The sequence below is a fragment of the Chelonia mydas genome, chromosome 2 (genome assembly GCF_015237465.2).
Source record: "Chelonia mydas isolate rCheMyd1 chromosome 2, rCheMyd1.pri.v2, whole genome shotgun sequence".
In the NCBI taxonomy this organism is placed as follows: Eukaryota; Metazoa; Chordata; order Testudines; family Cheloniidae; genus Chelonia; species Chelonia mydas.
The window spans coordinates 218,843,702-218,864,487 of NC_057850.1; the positions used below are offsets into that span (position 1 = coordinate 218,843,702).

The following is a 20,786-nucleotide window of genomic DNA, read 5'->3' on the forward strand; positions in this document are numbered from 1 at the left end:
TATTGTCAGATTAGACAGATACATTCAATGTATACACATGGATAATTTAATTTTAATAAAATATTTTAAATGACAATGCATACATTCCTATTGAATATATTAATTGCACATTCTCCAATGCGGTCTATTTAATTAAGGTAATTATGGCACTTACTTATCTGCGCAAATAAAAATTCTTAACTGGAGTCAGAGCTGAGTGCAAATAGCCATTTCACAGTAGATGACAGATCATATACATTTCATTGTTTCATTCTTGCAAGATTTTAAAATTGTGTATTTTACCTGCAAGCTGTTTATTTGGTGGCTCTGTGTGGTAAAAGCTAATGATACACTTACAGATTTGTATCCTCACTTGAGAGCTGGGCACCCTCATCAAGTAACCTGTGAGAAACAGACAAATTCTGATTTGCAGTTTTTACAAGACAGAATAGTTTAAAAAAAGGTCATCTGATTCTTCCTACTTACATCCCCCTGTACGACATTGAGTAATGTATGTTCCTTCTTACTGTTTACACCCTGTATATATTTGTGTTCAATCCTTACGAGGGTAACCATCTTGGGCTGGTATTAACTTATCCCAGGTTTGACTATAAATACCTGAGAGACAGGATTCACTGCCACGGGGAGGAAGTGGTTTTAGGAAAATGGCCTGGGGTTTATAAAGAAGCCTATTCTTTATAAATAGGCTGCCCTTTGTTTTATAGCCTGAGGCTGGAGTTCCCTGAGCAAGGTGGGCTGGAACTTCACCCTCTCCAGAGTGGTGAGGGAATAGGCCAACTCAATGGTTCCAGACAGTTTCTTTCAGAACAAAGAAAACAGGATTACTAATACAGCAGCTGACACCATGGCTGCCATATTAGTAATCCTAGCTTCTGGTGAGGCACAATGGGATATAAGGGGAACATATAAAAAGTATCTTTTCAACAGAATAGGGAGAGAACTGGAGAGAGTCATGTTGTGGAGATAATTTAATTGGGCATGCTCCCCAAGAGAGACTGACTTGCTTTCTTTTTTAATTTTGTAATCCTCCATTTTGTAATAAGTTTTCGGGCACGCAGCACCAAAGAGGGTCTGAAACATGTGGGTCTATTTTGATATCTTTTTGGACAGATGAAAATAAAGACCTCCAGGCAGGAGAACTTTCTGTTCCCAGGTTCCAAGGATATTCCTTTTTGTTTGACCTGTCACACACGGCCTTTTGCTCCACCTCTCTATTGCTCAAGTCTTCCCACTTGCTGACCTGCTTTTTCTCTTTTCATTCCCACCTCTATTGGATAGTCAAGACCCCATGCTCTCTTGATCCACAGAGCTTGTGGTGGGGGTGTTCTTTGAAAAACTCAAGTGTAATAGTTAAGATTCTCAAAGCAAAATGAAATCAGCCAATGGACCAGGTTACAGGAGTAATACTGGTTTATTTCGTGAGCTCTCCTGGGCTAACTCTGGTGGGCAGCCTCTCTCACTAGGAAGAAAGAAACCTCATTGGCTAATCAAACAATTAGGATTCTCCAATATTCTGAAAGCTGCACAGATGAAGTTCATAGCAAAGTAGAAATGCTTCTGAATGCTGGAAAATTCAGAATGTTGACTGACTCAGGAGATAGCAAGAACTTGTAATTATAAGTGCGGTAACAAAAAATCATATAAATTCTAAGCTACAACTGAGAAGATAATTGTGGTTCTTTTTATTATGCTGGAGGGTATTACAGCACAGCAATCTAACTTACCCAATTGTGCAATTAATTCTAAAGTAATTGGGGTGTAGTTTACTTCATCAGATAATTTCTTCTTCAAAAATGGTAACCTACAAAAATTGAGCAAGCAAGTTATTATAACTATCCTTAGAACACAGCAGAAAAAACAGATTAATCAAAACGTGTTTATGCTGATGCCAATATTAGATAGAAAATCAATATCCTATGTTCTATCCCATGAAATTCATTGAAGATGTCTTGGAAAAACTGTCCTCAAGTATATTCTTTGCAGACAGTGATCCCAGAACAAAAATGTTTACTTTCATGATCTAGCAACTAATTTTTTGGCTGATGGAAGTAAATGCCTACAGGTACCATTGTAGTAATTCATATTTGGTAAACCAGGAAATAATCCCAGCAAACAAATCTCATTTAAGTATGGAAGATTAAACTCAGTAACTGGGGTGACATCAGTCATATGCCAGCGGCAGGCTATGAATAGACATGCTCACCACAGATAGGGAAAAAGGAACCTATCCCTAGGCAGGACAGCTAGGAATATAGAAAAATAGAACTATTAGTTGTATTTAGGCTACCTGGAGTCACATTATCTCTTTAAACTGGGGTATTGTTCAGATAAGTTCACTCAGATACTATGAGCACAGAGTTTATGTAATAAATAAACACTATAAAATTGCCCTCATATTCAAATATTGAGATGTTATGCTCCATTCACGACATATTGTTGTGCATGCACAGCTTTGCTGTAGGTTTTCTGGAGAGGGGTTAGGTATCAGCAGCAGAGCCAGAGGAAAAGAAGGGAGAGAGAAAATAATGGGGCAAATGGGGAGAAAGAGACAGAAAAGGTGAGAAAGAAAGAAGTGTGAGCAAGATAGACTAAGAAATAAAGGTAATGGTGGAAGAGTGGAAAATTGTAGGAGAGACAGGACCAGCTGCTAAAAGGAACTTCCAAGTAACACCTACTCTAATTATTGGCTTCTCCTCTTCACCTATAAAAGCACTGAAGTGTGGAAACATCCCTATCGGACAAAAATTAAAGTAAAGAACTGGGGTCCAATGCCATATCCATACATTCACTGCAGAAACTAGTATTATTTCTGAACTCTACAATAGGTGAAAATTTACTTCTCACTTGAACGGATACTGTGTTGTATGGACCTTACACCTTCACTGCAAAGTTTTGTCATGTTGCTGCCATACACAGAAGAAACTGAAAACTTCATGATGTACTCTCATTAATCACTGTGGGGCAGCAAAGCAGCACAATTAATTATACTTAGAAAAGTAAGCAATTCAGTTGCAGTGTTGTATATTTATCAGCTGAAGATGAGTGATTAAAAAAGTTAAGGGGAAGTCTTCTGTATAATCATTATTATGGCTGCAATTTCCAAACCAAAAGGAAAGTACTGACAAACATGAAATGAATGACACTTTAATTCTGATTTGCAAATAATGTAGAATAGTATGGCAATGAAGATGTTAAAAAGCACTTACAATTAAATGTTACATTCTAAAGTAGATTAAAAATCGATAAAACCAAAACAAAACCCTCAAATTGTTTTTGTATTCCAGCCCCCACAAATTGACCTAAGGTTTATCACTTCATAAAGTTTATCTAAAGCTATTAAGGTCCCTTTGTCTCACCTCAGGTTTTTAACTCACTGGGAGAACATTTTGAAACAACAAAACACACCTTAACAAGACTTATTGTTTAATCTCTTGGGGGCCAATAGTCCCAGAACACCCCACTGCAGGCAATGAGACACCTCTGGAAATTCTGCTTTCTGGCTTCCCAGGGTTAATTATAATACAGTTCTAAGTGCAGCAATAGGCAGTTCCATAGTCACTGAACTACTAAAAACAGTCTTTTTGTGTCTACAGCAATCATACATGCAGAAAATCAGTTTATAAAAGGGAAAGAAGGGGAACCAGTGTGTGCCTACTCCTCTCACAGAGGTGTTGAGAAAATCATTTAACATTTGCATAGCACTTATATAAGTCCTCAGTGCTATTTATTATTAAAAGACTGATGTACTTACCCGCATAATTTAAGAATTTCACATGTAGGCTCTATGAAAGCCTCTTGGTCCTGAATTTTTTCTGCACATAGGTTAAGAATTTTAAATATTTGTGCTAAATCCTTAAGAGGCTTTTAATGTTCAATAGTTAAGGAAATTAGACTGTTAGAACTCCTGAGAATGAGGAAAAAAAATATACTTTATTTTCGGAGAGAAATACCCTACTCCAACTCTGTCAGATTTGGATAACTAAAATTAGGCACATAAATCCCTATTTAGATACAGTAACTATAAGTGGCCAGATTTTCAGATGTGTGAAGCACCTGAGGTTTCTTACCCATTGATCTCACTGGGAGTTATGGGCACTAAACACCACAGAAAAGTATGCCTAAATATGGATTTATATGTCTAATTTTAGGGACTCAAGTTTGAAAATGTGAACCAAACACACATTTGTGAAGTAATCTTTATATGCAGTCTCACCTGTCATTTCTAGACATTTGTTACATATGATTGGTACTGTTAATATATATACATATATATAAAAAAGCATCCAGCTAATTAATCTGGTTTGGTTTAGTTTTATTTAAATGTCACCTTATGCCCACGAGTCATTATTATTCTTATCCGCATTTCTTAAGTATTAATCAATATAGCACTTAGAAACCACATCTGCGCTGAGTTGTAAAAGCTGAAATTACATTTATGTTTGCATAGCCTTTTATCTATATTTTTCTACGTTATTGCATACTGAGATTTTTCAATTCTATTTTGAAGCACATAGCCCCAAGCATCCAAAGAATATTTCTTATCCAAGCCACCCTAGCAATGATAAGTGTGCATAGAAAGCCTTCTCTAAGTCAGTGGTTTTCAAACTTTTTTTTTGGTGACTCAGTTGAAGAAAATTGTTGATGCCCATGACAAAATGGAGCTGGGGATGAGGGGTTTGGGAGGGGCTCAGGGCTGAGGCAGAGGGTTGGGGTACAGGAGAGGGGTCAGGGCTCTGTGGTGGGGGGTGCAGGAAGGGGTTCCGGGTTTGGGGGCGCTGAGGCAGGGGATTGGGGCATGGGGTTGGTGCATGGGCTTACATCAGGCAGCTCCTGGTCAGCAGTGCAGTGGAGTTGCTATGGCAGACTTCCTGCCTGTCCTGGTACCGCGGAGTGCTGTGTCCCAGAAGCGCCCAGCAGCAGGTCTGGCTCCTGGGTGGAGGTGTGCAAACGGCTCTGCATGGCTCTCGCCTGCAGGCACCGCCCCCCAGCTCCCATTGGTCGTGAACTGGCCAATGGGAGTGCAGAGCCATTGCTCAGGATGGGGGCAGCGCACGGCACCCCGTGGCCCCCCGGCCTAGGAGCTGGACCTGCTGCTGGCCACTTCTGGGGCACAGCGCGGTGTCAGAACAGGTAAGAACTAGTCTGCCTTAGCTGGGCAGCACTGCTGACGGGACTTTTAATGGCCTGGTCAGTGGTGCTGACCAGAGCCCTGCGACCCAATGCCTTACATTCCATGACCCAGTACTGGATCATGACCCGCAGCCTGAAATCCACTGCTCTAAGCCAGTGAATAACTTATGAGTGAATCACTGCTGCTATCAGGGAAAGCGATACATTTCTGTGAAACATAGCCGATGATAAGCAACTTTGCTAAAAAGTCAAAAATATTAAAAAATATAAAATACCACATCTTATTTGAACTGTAGTTTCCATAGAGGAGGAAAAAAAAAAAAGGATACAAGCCCAGTTTCATACTGCTTCACCACTTTCTTGACAGTTTCTAGCTGTCCATCTTCCTCATTATTCTTAAAAAGAAAAAAAAACGACCCTTAACTTTAAATTGCAGCGTGCCTTTAAAACCTTAAATGATCTTGGTCTATTCCCTTTTGAGTACAAGTGCAAGTGGAAAAATAGATTAAAAAGTCACAAGATACTGTGAAATTCTGAAAGCGTTCAGCAGCAAATCTTGATCTAAACATATTTTTTTTAAATGCACAGAACATATTCTTATAATCTTGCAGAGTCTTTTAGTAATGGATTTTTTGGTTGAATGTGTGGGCTCACTGGCTTAAATCATCTGACAGCACTATAGGCTTGTCTGATAAGCGAAGTAGTATGCCATCACAATTGGTATAGTGCCTGTATGAAAGTATGATATGCCATTTTTATTTTAAAATTAGACATACTGATGTATTTTAAAGATGCATTGACATAGGATAGATTTATTAAGAAATGTTGTATTACATCTATTGCATCACAAATTGTTGCTATGAAAATGTCTAATGCCACACTAAGTAGTGTATGCACCAGCCTGTTGGTGTTCTTTGTCTGCCTTCTCTGGCAACTTCTCAGTTTCAGACTCTGAATATATTCTCACTCCTTACATGTGAAGCAGAAACATATTCTCTCTTTTCCCACTGAGGCCATTCCACCCCTTTTAAACAATTAATTATTAATTATTAATAAATTAATTATTATTCCTTATTTGTACTGTGATAGTACCTAAGAGCCCCAGTCATGGACCAGGGCCCCCAGTGTGCTAGATGCTGTACACAAACAGAACAAAAAGTTGATCCTTGCACCAAAGAGCGTACAATCTAAAACAAGAGACAACTGGTGGAAACAGACAGTCAGATGGAAGAGTATAAGGAAATAAGACAATATTGGTCAGTACAATAGACAGTGGTCACAACACACCAACTGTCAAGTTTTTGACGGGCATCATACAAAAGAGTATTTTAAGGAGGGATTTGAAAAAGAATAATGAGGTAGCTTTGTGAATGTGTATGGAGAGTGCCTCCAAAGCATAAGGGGCAGCATGGGAGAAAGCTGGTTTGAAAATTTAATACGTGGCGATGAAGAATGGTGTCATTGGCCAATTGGAGGTGAGCGTTGACAACTTGATAGCATATGAGAAGCACTAAGTTGGTTAGGCATAAGTCCTGATGGGCCTTAGAAATGAAAACAAGCATCTTAAGTTTGATGCAATAAAGAAAAGAGAGCCAGTGGATAGATACAAAGAGGAATTATATGGTCAAGGTGAGGAGCTAGAAATGTGATCTTTGCAGCAGCACTCTGAATGGACATGAGCCAGGCAAGATTGTATTTGTCCTCTCCATCTATTTAACCACTGCCCACTATTATTGGAAAGATAGTGGATTAAATGGACAAGAGTTCCAATCTGGAGTTGCAGTTCCCATTATCTGTACTCCTATTGAGGCGATCCTGCCTGCATACAAACCCCTAATTTTTCCATTCTTCTGAAGCACCATTTTTGATATCGACCAGTTTTTTAATAAAGCTCAGATTCTAGAACTGTCCAAATTCTCTCCTTTGCTACAGTTCCCATATCTTGCATAAAATCCCCCTTTGCAGCCAAGAATCTCTCAATGCCAGCACTGTATAGGCCTGGTAAAGGGCCAGTGCTGGAAAAGGGACTAAGGGTATGTCAGGACATGTCAATAGTGGCACTGTAGAACACTCCACTGTGGCTATTCTGGGCTCCTTTGCCACTAGGCAAGGTTACTGTCAGGGCCAGCTCCAGGCACCAGCGTTCCAAGCAGACGCTTGGGGCGGCAGTTAGAAAGGGGCGGCAGTTCCTCCGGTTGTGGCGGCAATTCGGCGGCAGCTTCTCTGCTCCGCCCACTGCGGCAGCAATTTGCGGGCAGCTTCTTCCTTTGCTGTTTGCGGCGGCAGTTTTTTTCCACTGCTTGGGGCAGCAAAAACTGTAGAGCCGGCCCTGGCTACTGTAATTTAGAGTAGCCAAGGAGTTGCTCTAAATTAGACCAGCAGTTGTTTCAGCCCACTCACCAGCCCAGACTCTAAAGGCCTCCTTCCCCGTGTTGCACCTATGTGTGCTTTGCTGTCTGGAGGTGCACCACACAATCTCACAAAAAATATTTTTATGAAGATCATGCACAGCTTACTCTTTCAGCTGTAGATCATAAAAAAAGAGAGAGAGAAAGACTGGCTCTTCTTAGATTTTGTAATCAGCAATTTGATATGTTCAATGAAGCTGTTGCTTAAAGACAATAAATATTATGTTTTTATAGTCAAAGGGAACTTTTATAATTCTTGTGTATTTGATTTGTCAAATCTTCCTACAGAGACCAAAATAATCTTTTGAGGTCCAGGCTATAATTGAAACTGTTTTTCTGTGTGTCTATTTAGTCCTATTTGTTCTTGACTCCTGAGCTTTATAAATGTTCTCCCTCCTCCAATTCAAGCCCCTAGAGAAATGTTAGCAGCACCAACACTGTGTCATTTGCCCACGTGATTTCTATAATCTACACATTTGCAACAATTTTTTGTGAAAGTCCATATTTAGGCACATGAATGAATATTTAACACAAATGTTCATGGGTACCATTGTTCCTTGACACTGAATATCTTCAAACACATACTTGCATTGTAATTCTACCAGTATAATTCTTCCATTTTGAGGATTTGCAGTCCTGACCACTGGGGCTCAATATCTGGCTATTTAATTGTAACATGTATTTTATTATTACCCTTACAAAATGTATCACAAGCCTTTTTCCTCCTGTTGTACTTACCGAGTTGGAATCTTCAAGTAGTTTGATGACACGATTAAGGTCCACAGACTTCAACTGAATACACTACAAACAAATACAGTTCTTAATTTTTTCAATGTTTAAAAATGCTAAAATTGAACAATGTTAAATATGAGCAAATAAGGACCTAAACTTTGAGGCTATAATTCTAGTGAGGGGTGTGAGGGATATCACAGATAATGAGACTCAGGCCTTGTCTACACTGCAGGATAAGTTGATGTAAGTTACGCAACTGTAGTTACAGAATTTACATAACTGAAGTCAATGTAGTTTACATCGACTTACTGTGGTGTCTGTACTCTTGCAACAAGTATTAGGGGATAGCTGCTGTTTTTGTGGATACAGACTAACACAAGGAGTCTGGTGGAACCTTAAAGACTTAACAGATTTGCATCTGAAGAAGTGGTGTTTTACCCATGAAAGCTTATGCCCAAATAAATCCGTTAGTCTTTAAGGTGCCACCAGACTCTTGCATCGACACTCTTGCATTGACATAGCTTCTGCCTCTTGTTGAGGTGGACTACTGAAGTTGACAGAAGAGTGCTCTCCCATCGACTTATCGCATCTTCACCAGACCCGAAGAATTGACACCACTGCATCGATTGCAGCAGTGCTGATTTAGCCCACAATGAAGACAAGCCCTGAGTCTCTAGTGGTTTTGAACTTACAGTAATAAGGAATTATAGCCTAATAATTCAAAATATAGAGCTTTCTTCTGATTTTATATAAATGCCTGAATAGGAGTCCCAGATTTCCATTTGTATTCCCTCTACCCATACCACCTCCTCAACCTATCCCTTTCTGCAGTATTACTTCTTAGGCAGTCATTTCCCATTTTGTATTGATTGAGTTTGACTCCAGAAGACACTATCAGAAAAAAATAGTCTAGTCTGACCAGTTGCATATCACAGGCCACTAGACCCCACCCAGTTACCCCTAGATTAAATTGAAGTGTTACAGCCCTTGTGAGACTAAACTAGCATATGTCACAGGCCCCTAGGATAGCAGGGAATTGATTTGGTGAGACACACCCAGATGCAGCACGGAACCAATTTACATGTGCTTCAATCTTCATCACAACCACACAAACTAGATTTTTTTTAAATTGAGAAAGTCCACTTAGGACGAGCAGGAGCCTTCCGTGGGTAAATGCCAGCCCCTTCTACAAAACCCAACCTTTCATTCGGTAAAGACAAGCAACCACCCCCAAACATGAACCGACTGTAAGCGGGTGCAATACTGTCCGTCTCCTCCACCACCGAGAGCCCCCTCCCGCCGCTGCAGCGCCCAGCAGGTGGCAGTGGGGCCACACGGCTGCTGTTCAGAGCCAGCGAGGCTGGCAGGGCCGGCGGGGCAGGTTCCTACTGCTGCGGGGGAAAGCGAGGGGGAGCAGCAGAGGCGGGAGGACTCACAAGCGAGGGAGGGGAGAGGCCCAGAGACCGGCGGGTTCGCCTCTGCCCGAGTGCCAGGGCCAGCAGGAGCCTCCTGAGGGCAGCTACAAATGGCGCCTCCCCACCCAGTAGGGCGCACGGACCATCCCCCAGGGGACGCCAGGGGAAGAGGCAGGGACGGAACGGGGAGTGAACGGGACGGCGGGTGGCGGATGCTGAGCGGATCGTTCCTCACTCCCTCAGCGACCGTGCTTGGCCCGCTGCCAGGGGCCGGGCTGTCGGCGCTGCTCACCCTGGGTCGCGCTCACCTGGCCGGTCCGCAGGGCATTGTCCGTGGCCGGCTGCGGCCTGCGCTTCTCCCTGCCGGCCAGATGGGCCGGGGCGGGGGCGCCGCCGGGCCCGGGGGGCGAGGACATAGATGCGGCGAGCGTCGGGATCAGTGCGGGACCCGGGCGGCAGCAGCCGCCACCTCCCTGCGCCAGCACCAACACAAGCCGGGCTCCGTTCCCATGGCAGCGGGGGAAGCCGCCTACGGCAGCCCCAGGGAGTCAGAAGAGCTGCCAGGGCGCGTTCGAACGCGGGGAAGTCAGAGCAAAAGCTCCCCCTAGTGGCCAGCCCAGGGAGAGACCGGGGGTTGGAGGAGGTGGAGCGCGGCCACATCCCACCCCCACCTCAACCCCACCTTCCCCAGCAATTCCCTCGCTCACAGCACTTCCCTCCCCCCCACCTCAACCCCCTCACAGTGCGTCCCTCAACCAAGTCCGTATCCCAGGGGTGAGGGGTGGGGGAGCTGCAGGGTGATCTCCCACCTTTGTGTAGCCGGTGGCCTGTGCTTCCCACTGCCATGCCGCAGCCTGTGCATTTATTTATTGAAAAATAAAACTTGCAGAATTTTAAAATATTGTGTGCAGAATTTTAATTTTTTTGGCACAGAATGCCCTCAGGAGTAACGCGGTGTCCCTCCACTCCCCTACATATCACCACCATGGCAACCCCCTCACAGTATGTCTCTCAACCTCTTCTACACATCATCCCCCCTTGCAATCCCCTCACAATCTGTCCCTCTGCCTCCCCTAAACATCATCCCCACACACACGGTCCCCCTCACACAGCCTGTTTCTCTGCCTCTTCTACAGATCAATCCCACAGCCACACAAGGTATTCCCCTCACACAGTCTCCCTCCGCCTCCTCTACACATCAGCCCCTCCCCCCCACACTCTCAGGGGGCTTGTCTGCAGTTGACATTTATTACTGATTAAGTTAATATGTGAACTTAAAGGACAGTAGCTATTCCGGAATAAGAGTGTCAACATGGGGAGCTGTTCTTGTGTAAAAATAATACCTAGCTCTTATATAATACTTTTCATCAGTAGATCTCAATGCTCTATGCAAAGGAGGTCAGTATCATTATCTCTGTTTTGCAGATGGGGAAACTGAGGCACAGAGGTGAAGGGACTTCTACAAGGTCACCCAGTTGGCCAGTGGCAGTGGCAGGAATAGAATGCAGGTCAGTAGGCCACACTGTGTAGACAAGCTCTGATAAATTCTGAAACTACAACCCTCCCCCCACCAACACACACACCTCTTCTGTTGTGTATACTTCCTTCACTACACGCACCTCTACCAAAATCTTTAGACCACACACATTAATAGAACTGGACATGGCTGTGCCAAATTTCCCCTCTCCCCCACACTAACATCCCCCTACTTTCCCTGACACCTTCTGGAATCCAGGAGTCTAGTCCCTGCACACAATAATGGAGCTGCGGCCCTGACTCTTGCCAAACCTCCCACTATACTATGTCATGCACCCTCCACTACACAATCCTTCCCACTACCTGCACTAACAGGACTGCTTGCCTTATTTATTGTTTATTGACCGTCCAATTAATTAAGTTCTTTTTCCAGTCTGTGAATTTTTTCACGCCATTTTCCAGATTCCTGCTCATTTTCCTTTTTTTTTAACTATTTGGCAGATAATTTGGACAAATAATGTTCAGTCTGTTACGTGTCTGCCATCTGCTTACTTCTGTTGTTTGGGGTGTGTGGTTATTCACTTCAGTTACTTGGTACTGTCCCTCACTGGATGACTGCAGCAGAATTCCTCATGGTGCATCATGAACACCCTTATTTCCATGCAAATATGGTTATTTATATGGAGAAAAGATATTCTCCAAACATTAGTAAACACATCCATTTGGGTGTATGCATTAAAATAGTCCAAACATAGGTAAACTGAACAATGTTTCTGTAGTATTCAGCCTGATGTACAGCTGTGTCCCTGCACACTGTACCACTCCATCACCACAAGCACCATATTCACACCTCCATGGTACATATACTTCCCCACCAGATAAATTACAATCCATCCGTTGCATTCCTTCACCTCATACAATGCACAGACTGCACTCTGCCCAACAAATCTCTTTTAAAGAGACAAATGCACAGCAGCTTGTTGCTTTAACTGGAGTTAATAACCACTTCAAATCAAACATAGTTCTGGGTTGATTTAGAATAAAGATAAAACAAGTTTATTGAACAAAAGAGATAGGTTCTAAGTGAGTTTAAGTACAAGGGACAAAGACAAAACTGTTACAAGCAAATAAAAGTAAAATATGCTTTCTAGTGGCTAAGACTTAACTCAACCAGCTATATGCTTGGTTCAAAGTAGATTTCTTACGTTTTCTTTCCAGGCAAGACTGACTTTCTCTCAGTTAGAACCTTCCACAGAAGTACTAGTAGCTGGCTTCCCTTGTCTTCCTAGGTGAAAGATCTTTGCCTAAGCAGGTTTGACACATATATTCAGTTCCCAGAGACTCTAACCCCCTTGGTTGACCTATCTTTCTCAGCTTGCAAGAGCTCTGGCTCCTTGTGTCTGTCCAGTGATGGATGCCAGGATGGCTGCTTCTCTCTCTCCATATATCTTCCTAAACTCACTGTTTTCCCCCCAAGACTCTGGATAACCTTATGTTCTTCTTCCCTTCCTATGGACTTCCCATCTCTGTGCTGATTTGTATGTAAATGGGGCTTCCATTGTTTTGTTTCCATAGTGCTACCTTCCCTCCTGTCTGAGAAAAAACCTGTTTCTCCCTGTGTTTGGTCACAAAATTTAAAGCATAATATCAGTGAGTATTCATATTTTCACATATATCATTAATACATACATTTCACAATGATATTAATCACCAGTGCATCATTAGCTTTCAGAAGAGACTTTAGCTGATACACTTTTATAATACAGCAATATTGTGCTGCCAGTTGATTCAATTACTTATCATTTGAAGTTCAGACCCCTGCAAGAAGCTCTCCCCGCCACTGGCTTCATTGACAGCTTTGTTTACCTTTTATATAAATATACCTTTATTGTCTCTGCCTGATGACCAGGCTCATCAGACAAACAAATAAACATCCCTTTGTCTAAGGCAGACTGGGATCGTTCATTGCTTGCCAAACACATTTTAAGAACAATTCTAGCACATATTCATAACTCTTTGTATACAGCTCTTTGTACAACTCTTTTGCACACACAAAATATTAAGGATCAATGAGTTATTAGTTTTTCAATTATACCTTACATGACACCTTTTAGATACAGATTATGACACCAGTCATAGTGAGCATGTCAGGCCTGGCAAGAGAGGCTGATACAGGCTAATGAACCACAAATGGGCCTCTGTGCCACAGCTTATTATGATACATTTATTAATGCATGGTTTAATAACTGGATGGTGAGCCCAGCTGATTGAGAATTTTTGAAGACTGAATCCTGGTGTCATCAATCAGGCTGCAAATTATATTCGGTTAGAGTGAACCTCTAAGGTTTATAAACATTATACAGTGAGATAGAGGTCTTAAAATAATAGAAAGATGTACACTTGTCACTCAGTATTGAAAACTCTTTGTGTGTGTCCCTTACTGGTATGAATCATGCCCAGTTATGTAGTTGTTAAAAGATGTTACCATCTCATTGGTTGTGTGGCGAAGTTGGTCCAATTGAAACATTGGTGTCACATCACAAAAATCAACATCAAAATGAGTTCCCCAAGTTAGGGATGGGGTTAGACAGGATAGGGCTTCCAGCTTAGAGTTAGAGATGCAGAAAGTAGGGCTTCCCAGGCTAGGATTAGGATAACAGAGGATAGGGCTCCCTGAGCTAGGGTTTGGCTGTCCGGGTTAAGAGTGGGACTACCTGGGCAAAGGTTAAGGCTACACAGATTACTGCTTGGGTAATAGAGGGTAGGGCTCCCTGAGCTAGGTTTAGGGTTACAAGGGGAAGGGCTTTCCCAGCCTGGGTTAGGATTACAGATGGTAGGGCTCAGGTTCAAAGGGTAGGGTTTCCAGGGCCAGAGTTAAGGTTGGGACTGATAAGACTCCCCTGGCTAGGGATTTCAGAGGACAGGGCTCACTGGCATAGGTTAGGGTTGGGGTCAATAAAGCACTCAAGGTTAGGTTACAGACGGCAGGCTCTCCAGGCCAGCATGAGGGTTGGGGATGGTAGAGCTATCCAGGCCAAAGTTAGAGCTGCAGGGATGGGTCTTCCCGGCCTAAGGTTAGTGTCACAAAAGGGCACAAGGCACCCCAGGCTTCAGTTAGGGTTGGGGCCAGTAGATCTATCTATGTATGTACAGGGTTACAACAGTTGGAACTCCCTGGCCTTGGGTTAGGGTTACAAATTGTGGGTTTCACTGGGTAAGGATTAGATTTGGGGCCAGTAGGTCTCCCTGGGGCAGGGTTAGAGTTGGTGCTGGTAGGTCTCTCTAAGATAGGCTTAGGGTTACAATGGATAGAGTTCCCTGGGCTGGAATTAGGGTTCCAGAGGGTGGATTCTGTGGGTTAGGGATGGGCCAGTAAAATTCCCCAGGCTCGAGTAAGTGTTACTAAGTGTAAGGCTCCCCGTGCCAGAGTAAGTGTTACTATCACAGAACAAACAATAAAACATAGCCTGTCTCCAAAAATTTTAGAGTCCAAATCCTCATTTTTTCCTCCAGCAGCAGTCTGTCTTCCAGTCTGCAGATCCTTTATCTCTCCTTTCAGTTGGCCAGTCTCTCAGTGTAACTGGTCTTTCTCCTGGAGTACTCCCAGGAGACTATTTGGCCAATAATTTTATCCAAGGACAATACTCTTTGGAACTAGCCAGCACATCAACAGGTCTTGTAATTGCTGGCCATCACCCTGGGATGCCCCCCTGAGGAAATGGGTCCACTCTGAAGTAATGTCAGTAAGCTTCTGGCATCACCTTCAACCTGGCTAGAATAACCTCTTTTATGATGGTATAGAATCTCACCTGCTTATTGAATAGAGTCATGGATGGTCCTTGGGCCTCTCCAAGGAGAACTGGGGTCACCCTGTCCGCCTAAGATGGTACTGCCAACCCTGCTGCACTACCTACTTGAAAACATACAGGAAAACTTCTGGATCATCCTCCAGTCCTAGCTTAAACAAGCCTGATAATGGCCTGCTGGCCCCAGCTCCCCAGCAGCCACCTGACTGCCTGGGGTCCATTTGTCAGCACACTGCAGGAACCATTCCTGATGTAGCTGCTGGGCTTCCTGCTGCTTCTGCTGCCCTTGTAAGAGTTGTAGATGGAGAGTATGTATCTGTTCCTGCTTTCAATCAGCAGGTTGATCACATCCTCCATTTTGGCCATCACTCCAACAAAGAAAAGTGTAATTTTTCACTTTGTAAACAGGACCTATCAGAGTAGGTTATTGTATTATAATCTGAAATACATCTGAGGGCCACCCTATCCCAGAACCACTGACCAAGATTTGTAACAGTCAGTTACAGTGGAGGTATAATATACTCTGCTGGTGAGAGCGGGTGGGAGGGGGTAGAGAGGGTGTTACACTGTGATAAAAGGCTATTTAACAGTCCCCTAGATAATACAACTGGTTGTCAAAAAACAAAACAAAATAACCCCTCCATCCAACATAACAGGGATTTTATTTAAACTGGAACAAACTGAAGTGCATTCCACCTACCTACTATAACCTTAAATAGATGAAGAATATATACTAAAAATTATAATAGTTTGAATATATATTTTACACCCACTGTAACTTACTAACTGTAAGTAACTAAATAAAACCATTATATAAACATATCTATATCTATCGCTGTATGCACAGGCTATTATCTCATAGGTTATTATTATTACTACTATTTTTTCAAGGGTCTCCTTTCCCCAAATATCTCACTGTCTAACACTTAACTCTGTTTCTGAGCCTCACGCACCTCCTATGACTTCCTGAAGAGGTGTACTTGACTCCAGTGATGCTTGCTTGCAGGGGTGTACATTAGACCAGACCCACTGAAGCTGAAGGATCTTCAGTACTCCTGTTCTGGATCTCGGGACAATGATAGATGACCAGAACTAATGCTCAGGCACAAACAGGAATGGATACTCAGGAACATGCCAACAACTATGGACTGACTTGACCAGCCAGCTTTAAACTAAAGAGATCCTCTCCTGCACATCTGTCTGTCCTGCTCAGTCTGTCTCTCAATTTAGTCTTGGTTTCTCTGAGTCCTGGCTTCCCTCCATCCTTCTGGCTGCCACCTCCACTCACCCTGCTTCTCTCAATTTACTCACAGACTCTGTTTCTCTTGGTCTCTCTCCCTTAGGCTCCCTGCTGCCTCCCTCAACCATCTCCCCTCTTCTCCTCCAACTGTTACTTCCCCTCCCTCTGAGGGGAGAGGCCCCGTCCTCTCACTCTCTTAGAAGGAAGGGCTACCTCATCTCCATAGAAAAGTGACAGTGCATTCACCCTGAACACACCCTAAATCATGTATCCCTATCCAGGGTCCAGTCCTTTTACCTTATTTACATCTGGTTCCTCCTTTCTTGGAGGGGAGTTCAAAAGATCCCAGACAAGTCCCACTCCTTTGCTACAGAGCTGCTGCACCAGCATGCCTCCTCATGGCCAGAAGTGGTGCTTCAGTAGCTTTGCCTCAGTTTCCCTATGTCCTCTCTGGCTCAATCTGGCCTTTGGTGTGACTTGGCCCTCTGGCCAGGCCACATAGCAGAATCTAATCTCTTTCATGGCCTGAGAATCTTATTTAAAGTCCAAGGGAAAACAGCATAACAACCAAATTGTCAGCCCAGGTGAGCTCAGCTGTTAGTCTCCTCTTCTTTGCAGCATGGCCCCAGCTGCAATAAACTGTCCCAACATCAGCTCCAGTTCTTGGGCTTCAATCTCACTGCCCAGAAGCTGGCACACCAGGGTTGTCCACAAGGCTCTAATCCCTGAACAGTTCCTGCTAGGCTCCTGTCATGTGATCAGGACATGAGCAATAGTACCTGGTAGTTGGAGCAGAAGTCAGGCCTAACAGTCAGAGCAGGAGTTGGTAGCCAGGAATCAGAGCTCAGGGTCAGAACTGGAGTCCAAGGCCAGATGCCAGAGCCAAGGGTCAGAGCCAGGGGTCAAGAATGAGAGCCAAGGGTCAGAACTGGGTTATCTGGAGTGAGGCAAGGTAGGGACAGGTTTGGGGCTAAGGCGAGAATAAAGCAGGAGCTAACTCCACCATAGGCAAATACTTTGAGTAGCTGCCAGACTACTGCTGGTGCTGGAATTAAGAGCTGGTCTGCTGACTCTTGCAACCAGTCAGCCAAACAGGCAGCCAACTACAGGCCAGCTGTGCTCATTAGGGGTATGTCTACGCTGCAAAGAAAAACCCACAGCTGGCCTGTGCTAGCCAACTTTGGCTCACTGTGCTGTTTTGTTGCCGTGTAGACTTCCAGGCTTGGCCTGGAGCCTGGGGGCGGAAGGGTCCCCTGAGCCCAGATGTCTACACAGCAATGAAACAGCCCTGCAGCCTGAGTCCTGCAAGCCTGAGTCAGCTGGCACCGGACAGCGGGGTGACCAGATGTCCCGATTTTATAGGGACAGTCCTGATATTTGGGACTTTGTCTTCTATAGGTGCCTATTACCCCCCACCCCTTGTCCTGATTTTTCACACTTGCTGTCTGGTCACCCTACGGGACAGCCATGGGTTTTTCTTTGCTATGTAGACATACCCTTCATTGCCCGGAGTCTGGCTCTGCTGTAAGCCCTGCTTCCTGACGGCCCCTTGCCCACCACAGGCCACTTTGTCTGCTCTACTTCCCCCACCAGTCCCCTATTGGTGATCTTGCTTCCTTGTAAATCTAATCCTGCACAGGTGTAGCAAGGTGGCGCTAACAGGATGGAACAGAGTGCCACCAGGTCCTGAAAGGGGCAAGCCACCTTGTTACAGTTACAAAAGGTCGGGTTTTCCAGGGGTGGCAGAACGGACATTGGAGGTGCTAGTGCACTTGCAATGGAAATATGGTAGGTGCTGCCCCTACGTAAACTTGTGCATGCCCAGGGGCAGAGGCAGGGGCAGAAGCGAGAGCAGGATCTGGAAAGGCTGAAGGAGCCACCCCGGGGTCCAGGATTGGCTGGGGAGCAGAGATCAGGACCCAGAGGGGCTGGAACAGGCCTGGGAGCAGGTAGGAACTCCCAGAACCCTAATTCTCAGCCTGGCTTCCCCACACCCCTCCAAGTCTCAGTACCTCCCCTCTAGGGTTGCCAACTTTGGTTGGATGAATTCTTGGAGATTGCATCCCCTGAGATCATCTTTAATTAAAGATTAATCTTTAATTCCTGGAGACTCCAGGACAATCCTGGAGGGCTGGCAACCCTACTTCCCTACTCCCCATCCTATTCCTCTGCCTCTCCCCATTCGCAGGGAGTTTCTGCCCCCACCCTCTGGGGCTTCCTGTGCTAGGTTTAGGATTACAAAGGGTAGGACTCTCTAGGCTGGGGTTAAGGTTAGAAAAGTTAAAGCATCCCGGGCTAGGTTTAGGGTGACAAAGGGACCCTCCTTGGTAGTCGTAGCTTGGAGTTTGCTCTAAATTATGCTAGGAGAATGGCCTGGAATAGAGTGGACCTGGTTTTAGGCATGCAAAGGCCAGTTTTATACCCTTCATCCCTGAGTTGCACAGTGAATTCTTCAGCTATTGTATGGGATTTGGGCTGTAACTCAAATATTGTTTTCTTATTGAACATTTTTATCTGTTTTCCTTATACAGATTATCTTGATAATGCTTACAGGTTTGCAACTCATTTAACCTTGGATAAATCTGATTATATGAATTTTTTGGACTGTTGTCCAGGCAGTCAATCCTGTGGCTGTATGCTGAACTAAACTTTCTGAATTCCAGAAATAGACCAAAAATGCACAGGAATATTACAGCTTTAATTGTGTATTGTTTGACTGACAAATGTATGGAAACCATATGGAAATGGGGCAACATTTTCTGTACATTATAAGCTTAGGTCAGGTGACCTTTACTGGTCGAGCGTTCCAAAGATCATACTGCCAGGATTCATTTGCTCCCACTGCAACTTCTTCATGAATCAAGCTTTTTTACATGGGATGAAAGCAACATTGTACAGGGCTGACTCTAGAGGTTCTGTTGCTCTAGGCAAACATCCACCCCTACAAACTTGCAGTCAACCACACAAACATTTTACGAAATTTGCTATCCCAGACAACTGGCTTATATGGTAGAGCCATCTCTTTCATTGCAAATTCATAATAACTATCCTTTCTATAATGTTTGATAATAATTATCCTTTTTGTAGTGTTTTACATCTGAAAATTTTAATTCACTTCCCAAACATTAACTGATTAACCCTCACCACATGCCACATACTTTACAACGGTGGACGCTGAGAGGTTCCTGTTGTTACTGTACATAACTTTTCTGCGTGAGAAAACATTTCAGTGAGGTTTTTTCTGAGCTCAATTTAAATTACATAGAGCAATGAGAGGCAGTATAGTCTAATAGATAGGGCATCAGAGGTCTATGCTCAGCTCTGCTACTAATCTACTGTTGACCTTGCTGAGCAAGTGACTTTACCTCTCTGTGCCTTTATTTCCTTCCCACTCTTTGTCTGTTTAGACTGGAAGCTCTTCAGAGCAGGCACTGTCTCACAGAAGGTATTTGTACAGCACCTAGCACAAGGGGGCACTGATCTCAGTTGGGGCCCCTAGATATTGTGATGTATATAACAAATAAAAGCAATCACTATAATGTATGAGAAAATGGTGCAGGAGTTGAACAAACTAGGGAAAAACAGAAACCAATAGTGAAATTTTCATCAGTGAGACAGGCAGGGCACAAGTAGAAAGAGGTATGAAAATGTAATTTTGGACATTGACCATATCAGACATCTGTTTCATTGTTTGTAAGAGATGATTTTGTACTATTGGTCAGATCTCTTCTCCAGAGAAGCAGCAGTATGGGGAGGTTATACAAGTTAACATAAACTTCCCAAGTTCACTGATTTGTGCACAGGTGAAATTACGTCAATTGAAGTTAAGTTACTGACTTTAATGTGATAGGATCACTCCAATGTATAATTTTTCTTTCCCCCTCTTGTCATAAATTTCCTTGAAACATATATAATACTTCCAGAGAGTAGGAGTGAGGGAGAGGAAAAACTATTCATTTATTTTCCCATTGAAACACTCCTGCTTTTTTTTCACACCCACAGCCAAACAGGAAGAACACCAGCACTTGACAAACAAATTAAGCAGTCTCACTTTTGCCTCAAATGTTTGTACTTTGCTCCTGAAACATTTACTGTCTATATTGCTAGTATTTCACAGTGTTCAGTTTGTGCAATTTGAAAAGGTGTGAATACGGGTAACAAGGTGTGAGGCAGCCTCCCACAGTGTATTTTTTAAAATATAGCTGTCATCCAGCCAATTCCAGAGGAAACAAATTTGCTCTTCAGAAGCATCTTTATGAGCCCTACAGCCATGCCCTCTCTACTAGAAGACATATTAATGAAAGCACAAATGCATTTTAAAGAAAAGCAAAATAAAAAAAATTAAGTTGAAATTTGAACAAGTCAAAATATTTGATATTAAGTTTTTATTGATCTTTGTGTAAAACAGATTCTATGGAAAAATATGTGAAAGCACTGCCAGTCATTTATAATAGCCCTGTTCAGATAGACAACACAAACAATAATTGACAAAGTTGGATTACACAACTACAGAGAAAACTGTCTAGTAAGTATTGCACAGAGGAGGCTCATAATACTTTCACTGTGAAACACTGTCAGC

At 43.5% G+C, this 20,786-nt stretch overlaps 1 protein-coding gene across 5 annotated transcripts in view; it reads right to left on the reverse strand.

The window, feature by feature from the left end:
* Window positions 1-10,262, reverse strand: part of CFAP69 (cilia and flagella associated protein 69) — a 41,042-nt gene extending 30,780 nt beyond the window's left edge. For 2 of the 5 annotated variants that reach the window (XM_043541227.1, XM_037890734.2), the window contains exons 1-6: window positions 9,994-10,262; window positions 8,277-8,339; window positions 5,460-5,525; window positions 3,752-3,861; window positions 1,725-1,801; window positions 283-381 (exon numbers count right to left, since the gene is read on the reverse strand). In XM_043541227.1, coding sequence (XP_043397162.1) covers window positions 283-381; window positions 1,725-1,801; window positions 3,752-3,861; window positions 5,460-5,525; window positions 8,277-8,339; window positions 9,994-10,101 — 523 coding nt within the window. In that variant the 5' untranslated portion in view covers window positions 10,102-10,262. Of the gene's footprint in view, window positions 1-282; window positions 382-1,724; window positions 1,802-3,751; window positions 3,862-5,459; window positions 5,526-8,276; window positions 8,340-9,977 lie in introns of all 5 variants that reach the window. The other 3 variants (XM_043541228.1, XM_043541229.1, XM_043541231.1) reach the window with 3 other exon arrangements.
* Between the last annotated feature and the right edge of the window lie 10,524 nt (window positions 10,263-20,786).